This window comes from Coregonus clupeaformis, chromosome 16, assembly GCF_020615455.1.
Source record: "Coregonus clupeaformis isolate EN_2021a chromosome 16, ASM2061545v1, whole genome shotgun sequence".
NCBI lineage: Eukaryota > Metazoa > Chordata > Actinopteri > Salmoniformes > Salmonidae > Coregonus > Coregonus clupeaformis.
This window is the reverse complement of record NC_059207.1, coordinates 36,305,635-36,322,145: the sequence shown is the minus strand read 5'-3', so window position 1 is coordinate 36,322,145 and position 16,511 is coordinate 36,305,635. Positions and strand designations below refer to the sequence as shown.

At 41.1% G+C, this 16,511-nt stretch overlaps 2 protein-coding genes across 3 annotated transcripts; both read left to right on the top strand.

The window, feature by feature from the left end:
• The first annotated feature begins 12 nt into the window (after positions 1–12).
• On the top strand, positions 13–10,162 carry LOC121584806 (ATP-dependent RNA helicase DDX51-like). Of its 2 annotated transcripts, none has more exons than XM_041900940.2 (16): positions 13–348; positions 493–761; positions 936–1,108; positions 4,919–5,069; positions 5,162–5,307; positions 5,406–5,477; positions 5,581–5,687; positions 5,851–5,959; positions 6,072–6,217; positions 8,020–8,197; positions 8,280–8,395; positions 8,491–8,607; positions 8,688–8,789; positions 8,916–8,979; positions 9,692–9,826; positions 9,987–10,162. In XM_041900940.2, the coding sequence occupies exons 1-16, from the start codon at positions 326–328 to the stop codon at positions 10,011–10,013; spliced, it is 1,935 nt and encodes a 644-aa protein (XP_041756874.1). In that variant the 5' UTR covers positions 13–325; the 3' UTR covers positions 10,014–10,162. The 2 variants fall into 2 exon arrangements, with proteins under 2 accessions (XP_041756874.1, XP_041756873.1); XM_041900939.2 differs by having other exon boundaries at positions 493–821.
• A 1,322-nt stretch (positions 10,163–11,484) lies between these two features.
• On the top strand, positions 11,485–16,086 carry LOC121584808 (leucine-rich repeat transmembrane neuronal protein 4-like). Its single transcript, XM_041900941.2, has 2 exons — positions 11,485–12,546; positions 13,094–16,086. The coding sequence occupies exons 1-2, from the start codon at positions 12,543–12,545 to the stop codon at positions 14,710–14,712; spliced, it is 1,623 nt and encodes a 540-aa protein (XP_041756875.1). The 5' UTR covers positions 11,485–12,542; the 3' UTR covers positions 14,713–16,086.
• Positions 16,087–16,511: the final 425 nt, after the last annotated feature.

Genomic DNA, 16,511 nt, shown 5'->3' with positions numbered 1-16,511 from the left:
AAACATTCATTTTACATTTTTTTAAGTGGTCAAGCCTTATTTTTTTCGCATGAAAAAGCGACCAACGTTGTTTCAAAGCGACTGTCAACAGGAAAATACACGTGTGGAAATGCAGAGAGAAATGTAGCTAATATCTTTGGTAAAAGCAAAGCAAAAGCTGATGTTTAAATTATATCGACTCTTAATAGTTGACATAGAGAACTGTTTGCATTGTGATATTGTAGACTCCTGTCTTAATTTCCAGCTAGCCATCCGTGGTGGATAGGCTGCTACAGCTACATTAAGTTTGCCAAGCTTTTTTTTCTTCCGTTTCAACATTTGAACAATGGCTCTGTTCCTTATTAATAGGTATGTTCACTCTTTGTGTTTGTTGTGTGATGGCTAGCAACCTTCTGGATTAATGTAGTAATAAGTGTGTTTATAAAGTGTACAGTAACGTTAAATAAAGTAAGGACCTGAAACGAAGTACAATAACGATTATGCTTTTCATAGATACCTTGGAGATGAGGAAGGTGGTGGCTCTAGCAACGAGTCTCGATCCAAAGCATTGTTGGCTAAGCTTCAGAGGAAGGCCAAAGTCAAGGAGCAACAGAGCTTGGCATGTCAAGGGGAACACCAGTCAAAAACAACAGTTGAGAGTGACAGGGACACCTCTGTGAAGAAGAAAAGAAAAAACAAGGGAGACAACCTCGAGGAGACAAAACACCCAAAGAAGAGGAAAGAGCATGTGTCTCCACCTGACCCTGAAGAACTTTCCAAAGGTGATAATGCACAAAATAAGAAAAATGATACAAAAAAGATACAACTAACAGAAGACAAAGGTGTGTATCTATCATTTTGACACACATTTACATTTGAAATGGTATAACATTCATAAGAAAACGTTTTTATATTTGTATTCCTTATTTTGCCTTTGCTTCTCTCCTTGGTCTTAGATGGGTTCGAGCAGACATCTGTCCACAAAAAGAAAATAAACCTGCAAGATTCCGCTGCTACTGACAAAACAGAGCTGCCAGAAAATGATGATGAAATGGTGGACACAGAAAAAAGTTCCTCTCAGACTGGTTTCACCATACTGGGAGGATTTGAGAAAAATATTATTCAAAAGGTACCGTCTTTTGGTTAAGTGCACTAGCACATTGATATAACTTGTAGTGGGACATTTTACTAGAGATGTGCATCTCTCCTTACAAGCACGATTCGATACACATCGAGATACATGGGCTGCGATTAGATGCGATTCCATGCACTAATAATTGTTGCATCAACACATTACTTTTCCATTCTAAATTCATATATGATACTGATGGAGCTCAGGAGCTGAGCTGGATCTGTGTGAGCTGACTTATTTGAGCTGTGTGTGTGTTCGTGTGAGTTGAGCCATAGGGCAGACTGAGCATCTACCACTATCAGATAGGGCTGGGAGCAGGGGCGGTGTGTTCATTAGGGCGATATGGGCGACGCACTGCCAAACGGGAAAAGGAAGGGATTTTTTTCCTAATCAATTATATCACGGCAACAGTAGTTATCAGTGTTCTAATCTAGACGTCTGATCTGCCACTAAATGTCCAATCAGGCTAAAGTCGTGCTTCAAATGGCCCCGCCCCTTTTGGGGCGATTTCAGTCAGGTTGAAAATCGCCCCAGAAGTCTCTCATAGACTCTCATGTAAAATCTTTTTTTTTCAAATATCAGAGCTTTCACAATACAATCTCTATGGGTTCCGGGAGGGCTTGCACTTACGCGCTTTCGTCATACGTAACATAACCATGAACGTAACTAAGAAAAGAGCGGGTAGCAGCGTCAATCAATTCACGTACTACTGTCAAGATGGCTAGCGTTCAGTGCAACTCGATTGTCTCTTTGAAAGAAGTTCCTTTTTGTCGGCGAACAAATCAAGATAAATTGGCAACGAAACAATTAGGACCTCCCAGACCAAATTTAATAATTCAACAGGTTTCTACTAAAGGGGGAAAGTCCTACACACGAGGATTTTCCAAAAATTGGTACGAACGAAAAACCTGGCTAGCAGGCAGCGATGTAGCTAATGCAGTCTTCTGCTACCCCTGCTTACTCTTTCACCCTGAAGGCGGCACGGCAGACAGTACCGCTTGGACAGCGACTGGTGTAACGGACATGCACCATCTTTCAGAAAAGATTAAGAAACATGAGCTGTCAAAGACCCACACGGATAGCTGTTTGAGATTGTCTGCTTTGGGGAGAGTGAACATTGCCACTCAACTGGATGAGGGATACAGGCTAGCTGTCCGCCGCCACAACGATGAGGTTAGCAAGAACCGCCACATCCTCAGCCGGCTAATCCAGTGTGTGAAGTTTTGCGGAGTGTTTGAGTTAGCTTTGCGAGGCAAAGATGAAACTGAGGGCTCCACCAACCCTGGTATTTTTCTTGGACTTGTCAACTTTGTGGCACAATTAGATGAGGTGTTTTATGGAAATGCATATTGTTTATGCAGTGTTGAGGAATGTGAAAGAACACCCTTGATTCTTTTTACTGTGATAACTTATTTTGCTTTTGTAAGCCAACACTTTTGAGATCAGTCAATAAATGCTTCTGGTATTGACTTATATGCTGCCCCTGTCTTCATGTTGTTGCTGGACATATCTTTTTTTAAATGTGTGTAGGTCACCTAAATCATCAGAAAAATTGCCCCCCCTGAGAATTTTTTCAGGAGCCGCCACTGGCTGGGAGGTATACCGTAATTTACTATATACGTATATTGATGCATGGACCGGTTTGAGTTTTTACTTTACCTTCTATAATGGTATTTCAATGTTTGGTTTGTTAAATGTGATGCGTAACTTCGGCGCGTGTAATGTCCGTTTTGATAGTTTACTCCGTCTTCTACTTGAGTCATATCTCTCCCTCCTCCTGCTGCTGCATGCCGCTAACCACACCAAGCCCTGCCACCTGTCACTCAAGGAGGCAGCAGTTGCTGGACCACGCCTTCACAAGCACTTTCTTGCCGTTCACTCTGCATGGTCAGATGGATGCAACAATGTTGGTGACATGCTGTTTTCCACAAGCGTTTTATAATTACACTATTAGTTTGTGTATCTTACTGTCTGCAAACTACTGTTTGCTAGTTTCTCTTTTCTTAGCAAGGTGTTGCTACAATAACTAGTTTTAGCCGCTAATGCTAATCACTAGTTAGCTGGCTGGCTAGCTTGCTAAACGTACTAAGAGTCAGAGCAAACGTAGCTAATTAGCTAATGCTGCCTGGTACCAGTGCTGGTGTAGGCCTACATAAGCATGTTTGTGCAACAGCATCTTATCAGAGAGCAATAGGCGAAGCATTAATATGTTGGCTAGCTACATGAAGTAAGAAAACATGTAATGTAACATCTAATTAGGGTCACCTGGAAACACTGAACACTTTGGTTCCTACCCTGTCAATAATTCCTCCCTGGTTTATTCATTCGTTGTCATGTCCAACAACAATGCATTCAAGGTGCTTCCCACTATATTCCAACTATAGAATTAGAATAATCATTATATTTCCATGATTCCAACAGTTCACCAAATAACTAGGCCTATATATTCTTTCCCATATCATGCTGTGTGGCACAGTGTGGAAATGATGATCTCCCGAGTGGCGCTGTGCCACTAGAGATCCTGGTTAGAATCCAGGCTCTGTCATAGCCGGCCGCGACCGGGAGACCCATGGGGCGGCGCGCAATTGGCCCATGGTAGGGGAGGGAATGGCCGGCAGGGATGTAGCTCAGTTGATAGAGCATGGCGTTTGCAAGTGCAGAAAATTGATGAAAATTAGTTTTGTTTGCCGTTGGATTGAACCATATAAATGGAAAAAGCCCCATTTGAAATCACTTATAATTTATGTGTTGCCATCTTAGGGTCATGAACTACTCAAAAAGTATATTTATAACAGTTATTATTCAAAAACATAAAATACCGCCATACCGTCAAAAATGTGAAAAATATCATATTATATTTTGTCCATATCGCCCAGCCCTACTATTCGATTTTATCTGAAATCCTCATCACCCACTGATTAACTTGTCATATAGCAGATTAAAATGTTTTGAGCTAGTAATATGTCAATATTTATCTTTAGAAATTAGCTATGGCATAAATAGCCAATTAACGAAACACAGCTTTAGATTTCACCACGTCTCAAAAGCAAATGGTTTTGACCGTTTGGGTCTTTATGGAGGAGAGCTGCTCTCTTCTCCAGATCAGACCAGTGCGGCTCGCAAAAATGATTGCTGTCCTTGTTATGAAATTACACATTTACCCTGTTTATGTAAAAATGACCAAATGCACTGAATGTTTAAACCAGAACTATCAAAAATATTTTGTACGGTGAACCTGTAAATCGAAAAGCACCAATCAATAGTTAGATGTGCAATCAGCAAGATGTGAGTTGTGTCCACTCCGGTAGCCTACACAGCTCCGCCGGTAAAACACCATTCTCTACAGCACATTTGGTAACAATGACCCAGCAAATTATTTGGTTGTAATGAATAAAGCCTATGATTTAATATTGCAAAAGCCATTTTACAAACATCTGAATGCTGAAGTTGCCGCACAGATGTAGGCTATGAATATTAGAACAGGGATAAGGTAGGCCGGTCTCCCACACTGCGCACACAGTTGTTATCTGACTTGTAGATCAATGTCATATGCGGTTACATGCATAAAAGTTTGATAGGTTGAAGGAGAGGACGCATCAATAAAGTCACAACAGATTGTAGGTATTTTTGGAATACAGCAGAAAACGGCAATGCGTAACGTTTGAATTGGTTTTCTTACCGATTCATGCCTAATTTGGATAGGTTTGGACTCCTGCAGACTGATGCACTTGCGTATCGGTGAATCTTTACATCCCTAGTCTTTACAGTATGTTCATGACATACCATTTTATGTATTTCATATGTTAGGTACAAAGAGTCCTGCCCCAGTGGCTTGCTGAGCCAGATGTGATCCAGAGAGATATTACAAGCAACCTAGTCCCCATCAGTGATGTCCCAGGAATATGTACTAAACTTAAACGGAAACTGGAGGGCAATGGAATTCATCACCTCTTTCCAGGTTAGTAGGCATGAAGGAGTAGAAGTTTTAAAACATTTGCTGTCATAATATGGGGGGGAAAGTACTCAACTTCTATTGTGTCCCCTGTGCAGTACAAGCGGAGGTCATCCCAGCCATTTTAGAGAGTGTGTCTCATGGTCTATTGATTGGAAGAGGGGGCTACAAACCAAGAGACATTTGTGTGTCTGCACCAACGGGGAGTGGCAAGACTCTGGCATTCATCATACCTGTTATTCAGGTATGAATTAAACCATTAGCCATAAACATTTTCATGGAAGGTGTGTTTTTTTTCATTAGATAGAAGGTAATCAGTTTGATTTTCTCATGTCATTTTAGGCACTGATGGAGCGAGTTGTATGTGACATCCGGGTTTTGACAGTGTTGCCCACCAAAGAGCTTGCACAGCAGGTAACTAGGGTCAAACCTTCAATCTCCATGATGGAGATAACTTGTGATTATTTGTGTTAGCTCACATCCACTGAAAAACTTTTTAATGTTTTCTCCCAAACAGGTTTGCAAAGTATTCAGTTCATATGCGGAGGGCACCAGCTTGAAAGTGGTCATGCTCGCTGGTCAAAAGTCCTTTGCCACAGAGCAGGCATCTCTCTCAGAAAACCGGTAAAGACACATAAAGGTCTTTCATCCTTGGTGGATAATAAATTATTCTATTTGTTTAAGCTTAGAGTTTCCTTTCACTCAAAATAGTACTTTGTGCATAAATAACACCATGATTTTAAAGAGAAGATCAATCTGAAAGAGATACATTTTGCTCTTTTTACAGAGGTGGAATAAGCCACAGTTTGGCAGACATTGTTGTCGCAACCCCTGGGAGACTGGTTGATCACATCAATAAGAATGATGGTTTCAGTTTGGAACACCTCCGCTTCCTTGTGAGTCACTAATACAAGTACAGTGTCCATTTTATTTGCATGGGTGTTATGACTAACAGTATTTAAATCAAGTATTCATATTTCATGGTCTCAAAATAAATCCTTCTCTCAGATCATTGATGAGGCAGACCGGATGATTGACAGCATGCACCAGTCTTGGCTCAGTCAGGTGACCAAGGCAGTTTACAGATCCAGGAGTGGTTCTGAAGCAGTCTCGATCTTCAAGAGGACAGAGCCTGCACCTATCACTGCGGCGAGGTAAGACCTCACTTCTCAGGATTGTTTCAGACAATACTGGAAATTCAGGACAGGCAACTATGTGGTTTGTTTGTTAGAGAGAATACAAACTGTACTACACCAATGGATTGTGTGCTTTCACACATTACTCTAGGATATACAGTGCCTTGCAAAAGTATTCATCCCCCTTGGCGTTTTTCCTATTTTGTTGCATTACAACCTGTAATTTAAATGTTTTTTATTTGGATTTCATGTAATGGACATACACAAAATAGTCCAAATTGGTGAAGTGAAATGAAAAAAATAACTTGTTTCAAAAAATTCAAAAAAATAAATAACGGAAATGTGGTGCGTGCATATGTATTCACCCTCTTTGCTATGAAGCCCCTAAATAAGATCTGGTCCAACCAATTACCTTCAGAAGTCACATAATTAGTTAAATAAAGTCCACCTGTGTGCAATCTAAGTGTCACATGATCTGTCACATGATCTCAGTATATATACACCTGTTCTGAAAGGCAGGTTGGAGTCTGCAACACGACTAAGCAAGGGGCAACACGACTAAGCAAGGGGCAACACGACTAAGCAAGGGGCAACACGACTAAGCAAGGGGCAACACGACTAAGCAAGGGGCAACACGACTAAGCAAGGGGCAACACGACTAAGCAAGGGGCAGCACCACTAAGCAAGGGGCAGCACCACTTTAGGCAAGGGGCAGCACCACTAAGCAAGGGGCAGCACCACTAAGCAAGGGGCAGCACCACTAAGCAAGGGGCAGCACCACTAAGCAAGGGGCAACACCACTAAGCAAGGGGCAGCATGAAGACCAAGGATCTCTCCAAACAGGTCAGGGACAAAGTTGTGGAGAAGTACAGATCAGGGTTGGGTTATGAAAAAATATCCGAAACTTTGAACATCCCACGGAGCACCATTAAATCCATTATTTAAAAATGGAAAGAATATGGCACCACAACAAACCTCCCAAGAGAGGGCCGCCCACCAAAACTCACGGACCAGGCAAGGAGGGCATTAATCAGAGAGGCAACAAAGAGACCAAAGATAACCCTGAAGGAGCTGCAAAGCTCCACAGCGGAGATTGGAGTCCATAGGACCACTTTAAGCCGTACACTCCACAGAGCTGGGCTTTAAGTAAGAGTGGCCAGAAAAAAAAGCCATTGCTTAAAGAAAAAAATAAGTAAACACGTTTGGTGTTCGCCAAAAGGCATGTGGGAGACTCCCCAAACATATGGAAGAAGGTACTCTGGTCAGATGAGACTAAAATTGAGCTTTTTGGCCATCAAGGAAAACGCTAAGTCTGGCGCAAACCCAACACCTTTCATCACCCCGAGAACACCATCTCCACAGTGAAGCATGGTGGTGGCAGCATCATGCTGTGGGATGTTTTTCATCGGCATGGACTGGGAAACTGGTCAGAATTGAAGAATGATGGATGGCGCTAAATACAGGGAAATTGTTGACGGAAATCTGTTTCAGTCTTCCAGAGATTTGAGACTGGGACGGAGGTTCACCTTCCAGCAGGACAATGACCCTAAGCATACTGCTAAAGCAACACTTGAGTGGTTTAAGGAGAAACATTTAAATGTCTTGGAATGGCCTAGTCAAAGCCAAAGGGGGGTGAATAGTTATGCACGCTCAAGTTTGCATCTTCAAAGTGGTAAATCAAATTATGCCAACACCCCAAAAAATCAATTTTAATTCCAGGTTGTAAGGCAACAAAATAGGAAAAATGCCAAGGGGGGTGAATACTTTCGCAAGCCACTGTATGCTGTGATTTAAACATTTCTGTTTTTACTTTGTGGCAGCTTGTCACCGCCTCCGATGCCTCTGCAGAAGCTCCTGTTCTCAGCCACACTGACTCAGAATCCAGAGAAGTTGCAGCAACTAGGCTTGCATCAGCCCAGACTCTTCAGCTCGGTCCATAGTCAGTCAACGACCCACCCTGAGTCTCAAGAGAGGTTCAACTTCCCCCAGGGCCTGACAGTACGTTACAAAAACATAATTGCAAGTGATTTTTATTTATCCTATATCCCAGAGCAATGTGTCACTGTGGTCTCTTTTCTAGGAGTACTATGTGCCCTGCACTCTGAGTAAGAAACCCCTCCTCATCCTCCATTTCATACTGCGCCTGAAGTTTAGTCCCATTCTGTGCTTCACCAATTCTAGAGAAGCCGCTCACAGGTTGGTGAATTTTCCCTGGCTTTCTCCTTAATGCATTATTGGATGAAGATTACATGTCCACAGCCATTTGATTTGGTCTCTGTTCTCTCTGACAGACTGTATCTGCTAGTGCAGCTTTTTGGTGGAGTGCAGGCAGCTGAGTTCTCCTCACGACTCTCTCCCAATGAGAGGAAGAGAACCCTCAAGGAGTTTGAACAGGGAAAGATCCAACTGTGAGTATGAGTGTCTGTTGGAGGATAATTTAACGTTCTCTTTTCTTTGCCAAATATATTATATATTTTTTCTGTTGAAGTTTGATCAGCACTGATGCTGCTGCCAGAGGCATTGACATCAACGGGGTGAAATGTGTTGTGAATTACGATGCACCACAGTTCATCAGGACGTACATTCATAGGTAAGCTAGCTTGATCGTTACACCTGTAACTGCATTGGTTAAATTGTATTTGTTGTAGCTTTTGTATGCAATTAATGTTATTAGGATATATTCTGCCTTCCTGTGACAGTATTTGTGTTGGCACAGGGTTGGAAGGACTGCAAGAGCTGGAAAAGTTGGACTGGCCTTCACATTTCTTTTGGGAGTACAGGTGAGACGGATGTATTTTCAAACATAGGACACAAAGAGCAATGGAGATTATGTGGATGTGTGGCCAAGGATTAAATGATATCACTGCAGAAAGCAATATTCTGTAAAAACAGCATTGCGCCTGCATTAAAAAACCTTAACATTTCAATTGAAATAAATGTGAATTTTGTTTTGTTGTGGTTAAACTGCCATACAAGTTTTGCCAACAAGGTGAAAAATCTGACTGTGCCCTTGGGCAAGGCACTTAACACCCCTGGAGCAAACTAAATTTGCTCCAGGGGTGTCGTACTACTATGGCTGACCCTGTAAAACAACACATTTCACTGCACCTATCTGGTGTATGTGACAATAAAACATATTTGTTTATATAATACACTGAAAAATATATATAAACACAACATGTAAAGGGTTGGTCCCATGTTTCATGAGCTGAAATAAAAGATCCCAGAAATGTTCCATACTCACAAAAAGCTTATTTCTCTAAAATGTTGTGCACAAATTTGTTTACATCCCTGTCATGTGAAATCCATAGATTAGGGCCTAATTTATTTATTTCAATTGACTGATTTCCTTATATGAACTGTAACTCAGTAAAATCTTTGAAATTGTTGCATGTTGTGTTTAATATATTTTTTCAGTGTAGATGCTTTAGTTAAAGATCTACAGTCCCTGTATGCTAATTCCGGGTGATGTTGGTGGTTGCTATTCTACAGGAGAATAACTTTCTTCAGATGGTGAAGGATGCAGGCAGCCCTGGGATCCAGAAACAGATAGTCAAGCCTGGGAGCCTGAAAAGCATGGAACCCCGCTATCAACAGATGCTGCTGGAGCTGGGGAATACCATAAAGGTACTGTAGTAGACTCGGATCACTGAAATAGACTGTAAAACAGAAACGGCGTGAGGACAACTGTTGATCTTGTCCGTTACTTGTTCTAGTATTATCATCATCATTATGTCACAAGTTGTCATGACTTTTAACACAAAACCTGTTTTATTTTTCTCCCCAGGGTGAAAAGGCCAACAAGCACGTGTAACACAGTGACTTGAGTCAATATACTGTAAGATTGTTCCTTCTCTCATGACAGACAAAACCAGCGGTCAGCGCTCACACAAGATTTGGTTTCGGGTGCAGAGATCTTTTGTATGAATGTTTTTTTTTTCCTCAAATAAATATGGGACAATTCATCTTTGTCTGTTGTGCATTCATCAAACACTGATGTGCATTGGTGGCAGAATTCACATGACCCCACTGAGTGAACAACGACCCGTTGCAAAATTATAGTGCCATCATGTCCATCCTGACGTGTGGTGGCTAGGGATTTAAAAACTAAAATCCAATCTTTTGTCTGATAAGAAATCACAAAAGGCCAAAATGTCCTTTTATCCTGTCATCAGTTTAAACAGCACTGATTTCCCAAATGCATTGAGGTATTAGGAGAGATTGTTCTCTCTGTTATTGCTGACCTGAACTGCACATGTTCTAGACACGTTTCATGGTAACGTTACAAGAACATTGATGTTTTCAGTTTTCAGAGGGTTAGGACAATATTCCATCAACTTCACACTAAACATGCACAGAACATAAGATATTCATGTTCTAGACACGGTTCAAAGGAATGTTGCAGGAACATATGTGTATCAGTTGTCAGGACGTCGCGTGATGGTCCCAAAGAAACACTCTCCCAAAAAATGTTTTCATTACACATCACACATTGTTACTGTTGCCGAGCCAATCAAAGCCTTAATTGGTGAGCCACTGATCCAGTCAGATCTTTGTCTGTTGGCAAGGTTAGGGATGCACACAGTGCTTTTAACATAGTGTTTTCAACTTACATACTTACTCTGTTCTTCCCGCTGCACCACCATGTCCGTCTCAGGTATTGGTTAATCTGACTATTCTCATCATTGATTTGATTCACTTATTTCAGCAATTTAAGGGCTGTCAGTATAGTTGCCTAATGTTGGTAGGGCATGTTAAGCTGTTTTAATGATACTCCTGAATCACTATTATCAATGAAAGTGTTACTTGAGTGTACTTTTAACAGTGCTGAGATTTACTTCAAAGTGCATTCACCCTATTGCTTACACCTATCAAGTTGTTTCAGATCTACACAAGTGCCTAGGGAGCAGGGGGTAGGGTTTATTCTGGACAGGGCCTAACTACACTGGCCCAATAAGCACGTCCTAGAGATATCCCTTATTGGGACAGTGTTAGGGTGTTCGTCATTGGAGTATCATTAAAACAGGTTAACATGCACCACCAACATTAGACAACTATACAGAAAGCTCTTAAATTGTTGAAATAAGTAAATAAAATCAATGATGAGAATAGTCAGATTAACCAATACCTGAGATGGACATGGTGGTATAGCAGGTAGATCGGCGTACTGTGAGCCAAGAGGTTGTGAGTTCAAATCCCAGGTGAGGACTGTTGAATAATAATGACTGTATAAATGAACATGCACAATGTAATCTTGTGTGTCAAATAAGTTGAAAGCACTGTGTGTGTGTCTCTAACCTTGCCAACAGACAAAGTGCTGTCAGTGGTTCACCAATCAGGGCCTTGATTGGCACAGTAAAAGGGGGACGTTTCTTTGGGATCATCAGGCTCAGTCCTGACAATTGATAAACATAAATGTTCTTGTAATGTTCCCATGAAACATGTCTAGACATTAAACATCTTATGTTCGGAGAACATGGCAACCATGTTATGTGAGACATTGATGGAATATTCTCCTAACCCTCAGAACGGGACACATGAATGTTCTTGCAGCGTCCCATGAAACATGTCTAGAACATTAATATTGTGTAATCTTTTGTTGTGATGCTATTAATAGATACTGTGGGCAGTAGGCCTACTATACAACAGCGATATTACTAATTCGATTTTCGATTTTTGACCCAGATTAGCTGGTAGATTGTGGAGACTACTTTTCTGTCTCATGAATTCGTCATGAATAAGGTAGCTTTTGTAAATAAATATAGATATTTCATAGTCAGAGTATGTTGAAGTATGTTGATCTTTCAACTTTCAATAAATAATGCACAGTATGGATTTATTTCAGTAACTCGAATGTGACCGATTCTTATACAGTGGAATTGTCTCTGTGTGTGCGTGTTAGCGAGTTTGCGTGCATGTGTATGTAGAGAGCAAGAGAGAGCAAGTTGTTGCAGTTGCACTTGGTTGCGCTGTCAGACGCGCTCAAACGGAATTGTTTATTGCGCATAGCCAGTAATTCGTTTTTTTCTGCGTCCGGGTGAAGACACTATACCAGTCCAGTAGGCTATTTGGGGATGAGTGCATTATGCCTCGTCTCATTGATCCTCCGCGGATATATTGAACTGTTGGGAAGACTACTTATGCTATTTGTTGTCTTTTATTCTGATTTAAAATATGCTGTACTTATCATCAGGGAGCATCTCTCTTGAAACTTGTGAGGCAATTCAGGCAATAATATAATGTTTCTAGTGGAAGAGCAGGCGTGTGTCAAATGAAAGGAGTTACATTAATTATTTGGACGGTTCCGTGGTGCTGAAAGGATTGCTGCTATTTCACTAACGCCATGAGTAAGTGACCACCAATGAAACGAAATGAAATGAGAAATCTATCTATTTCATTAAAGTTATATGGTGCTTTGAAACTTTGTTACATGACACTCCTTGATGCTTGCTTTTCCTATTCAATGTACAACCAGCATATGTATTATATACGGTTTTCTAATTCTGCCCCCAAAAAATAATTAACAAATAGATTGGTCTCTGAGAAATATACTTTCCCTTTTGTTATATTTGATACATTACATATACATTAGCCATGTTCCATTAGTGTTAGATTTCAAGTGAAAACAATGTAATTATTTTGAGCTCATAACTGATACGAAATGTGAAAGTTCTTCAGAGTCTGTTCTCTGCTGCTGTGCATTTCTGGCTTAGAAATAAACACCCATCACCCATACTTTACAGGATTTTCACTTCACAGAATGCCAATTTAAAAAAAAATCTGTCTAAAAATCAATCCACTTTGTCATGGACATTGCACAGTGACAGGGCACCATATTGAAATGGGGGTATGTGCTTTGATAGCCCCATGCACTCAATCTCTTCTCTTCTACAGGTTCCCTAGTTTGGGACAGGAGGCTGTCATGTCTTCTTCTCCTGGCATCTTTTCTTCTGCTGCTCAGCAAGGGGGAGAGGATGTGCCCAGCAAGTTGTAGCTGTGAAGGGAAGATTGTTTATTGCGAGTCTGGCATTTTTCAAGATATTCCAGAAAACTTCTCTACTGGATGCCAGGGTCTGTCCCTGCGCTACAACCACCTAGTGACTCTGCTGCCTTACCAATTCGCTCATCTCAACCAGCTCATCTGGCTCTACCTGGACCACAATTCCATCACTGCCATAGATAGCTTAGCCTTTCAGGGTGTGCGTAGGCTCAAAGAACTAATTCTTAGCTCCAACAAGATCACACTTCTACACAATAAGACTTTCAATGCTGTACCAAACCTGCGCAATCTTGATTTGTCCTACAACCAGCTACAGTCTCTGCAGCCAGGTCATTTCTATGGTCTGCGTAAGCTCCAAAACCTTCACCTACGGTCCAATGGTCTCAACAGTATACCTGTACGCACTTTTCTGGAGTGTCGCAGCCTGGAGTTCCTGGACCTGGGTTACAATCACCTACGCACCCTCACCCGCACCACCTTCTTGGGGCTGTTCAAGTTGAAAGAGCTTCATCTGGAGCATAATCAATTTTCAAGGATTAATTTTTTTATTTTCCCACGACTTACCAATCTACAGGTCCTCTACTTGCAATGGAACCGCATACGGGCCGTGAATCAGGGCCTGCCATGGATCTGGCATACGCTGCAGAAATTAGATCTCTCAGGAAATGACATCCAGATCCTGGACCCAGCTGTTTTCCAATGTATGCCAAATTTACAAATACTCCATCTTGAATCCAACAAGCTGAGTAACATGTCTCAGGACGTGGTTTCAGCCTGGGTCTCCCTCACCACCATCAGCCTGGTGGGTAACGCCTGGGACTGCAGCCCTACCATCTGCCCCCTGGTGACCTGGCTGAAGAACTTCAGAGGCTCAAAGGACATCAACATTATATGCAGCAGCCCCAAGTCAGTTCAGGGAGACAGAGTAATGGACATAGTGAGGAACTACTCAATCTGTGTGAACATATCAGTTGTAGAGCAAACCACAGCTATGATCATGAGGCAAACCACAGCCTCAGTTGTGGACACCAAAAAGCCCACCACACCTCCCTCTTCCATGACCACAATAACCCAAGATCTACCTGCATCAACAGTACAAAGACTCACTCCACAACCTGTCTCTCCCATTGTGACAGAAAAATACACAAGGGAGTCCATACTCATGACCTCAATCTCTCCAGAATCCTCATCATTTTCCCCAGAACTAGAGTTTGAGCATATGGCCTTCCATAAAATAATTGCAGGCAGTGTAGCCCTATTTCTGTCTGTGTCATTGATCCTGCTGGTAATTTATGTCTCGTGGAGGCGCTACCCCAATAGCATGAGGCAGCTGCAGCAGCACTCAGTCAACCGTAAGCACAGAAAAAAAGCCCAGAAGCAGGAGCTTAACCTTAAGTCTCAGTTACAAGAATATTATTTGACTTATACAAACTCTCAGACCATGGATGCATTGGTAAATGAGACCGGGACCTGCACCTGCACAATCTCAGGATCCAGAGAATGTGAGGTATGATCCGTCAACTACATCCTAAAAACACACTGTACAGCTGCCTGGGAGTCAGAGGTAAATGTTTTCCACAGGGATGCACTGTAAACCTCTCTGAGTGAACGGAGACTGAGTTAAACTTCCATCCGCTGTTTGACTCTGTTCTTACTGTTGTTTTAAATTAACGTTATCACATTAGAACAAATTGATTGGATATATTAATCCTGTTTGTGAGTATAAACCTAATTGATGTCTGCACATTTGTGACTGCTATCTGCTGTTGATTACAAATTACCCTGCTTTTCACTTTTGTTATCCTTGGGTGATATTGAGATCTTAGTGTACTTGTATCCAAGCAACTGATACATGTTATGTGTAGTCTTTTTTTATATTTAGCTCTTGTTCATTTTATGGAATTATATGATCACCGTGCAATTTAATTGTCATTAAACTTGTGAATGGTAGTTACTAAATAATGGGTGTCAGAAACATAATTAGAAGATTATGTTCCTGTTTTTGATCTTCATACTTGATGCATGCAATATACCAAAAAGGCCAACAGCATTAGTAGGCTTTCTATTGGGGCCATTTTATGACACAATTACATTTCTATGAAAACTGCAATAAATGTAAAAAATCTACATGATTATCCTGTCTTATCCAACACCCGGGACAAATGTTTTATGGCTGTGTGGGGTATACCATCCCACTAAGGCTATGGAAAATGCAGCCATGGTGATTTTGGTCACATAGCATATAGGCTTCACGGGGGACATTTCTATCTAGGCTCTACTAGGGAAACTTACATTTCCATTTAGATTTTATTTACACTTCACATTACAGATTTTTGTCCTCCTTTTAGTTGCTTATTGTTTCCAGAGCACTATAGCATAGTCTACTCTATGTGTCTCTGAATCTTACTCTGCTGAATTTTAAGAGGCTTTCGAATGTATGGGTTCCCTCCTGGCTTTGAAAAGTATGGGTTCCTTTGTTTGCTTCAATGTGCAGAATCACTTAATTGCATTCACTTGATCACCATTATGTTTTAACAGGTCTTATGTTTAAGGGAATATTTAAGAACGTCAACATTATTTCCCCAGAGGCACACTTGTTCTCAAGGATAGATGTTATTTATTGAAAATAATAACTTATATCATACAAGGAGGTGATGTTTGGCTAAAATAATCCTTATGAGGAGAACGCATACTTCCATTGAGGCAGCTTGATATTGTCTAAAAATGGGACAGCACTCTTTCAAAGGAGTACAGGCCAAATCAATCATAGCTGTGGAAGCAGTTTCATCAATTGACTGGCTCATTTATGATTTTTAAACCAATGCACTCAATTGATGTTGTACAGGAAATGGCTGTTTATTAATAGTATGTTTTTGAATCAGCTCAATAAAAACTCATAGGGAAGCAGGCGTGATTTTTGTGGAAGATTGGATATGAATTACAGATTGGAGTTCTATAATTTTCACATGACTATCCACCATCCGTTGTATACAGTGGCTTGCGAAAGTATTCACCCCCCTTGGCATTTTGTTGCCTTACAACCTGGAATTAAAATGGATTTTGGGGGGGTTGTATCATTTGATTTACACAACATGCCTACCACTTTGAAGATGCAAAATATTTTTTATCGTGAAACAAACAAGAAATAAGACAAAAATACAGAAAACTTGAGCGTGCATAACTATTCACCTACCCAAAGTAAATACTTTGTAGAGCCACCTTTTGCAGCAATTACAGGTGCAAGTCTCTTGGGGTATGTCTCTATAAGCTTGGCACATCTAGCCACTGGGATTTTTGCCCATTCTTCAAGGC

What these genes read in the sequence shown, in the direction of transcription:
- LOC121584806 (XM_041900939.2), top strand. Translation starts at nt 326, where the DNA reads ATGGCTCTGTTCCTTATTAATAG. An exon ending in ACAACTAACAGAAGACAAAG is followed by an intron (nt 822 to 935) that starts GTGTGTATCTAT and finishes CCTTGGTCTTAG; the next exon opens with ATGGGTTCGAGCAGACATCT. An exon ending in TGGAACACCTCCGCTTCCTT is followed by an intron (nt 5,960 to 6,071) that starts GTGAGTCACTAA and finishes TCCTTCTCTCAG; the next exon opens with ATCATTGATGAGGCAGACCG.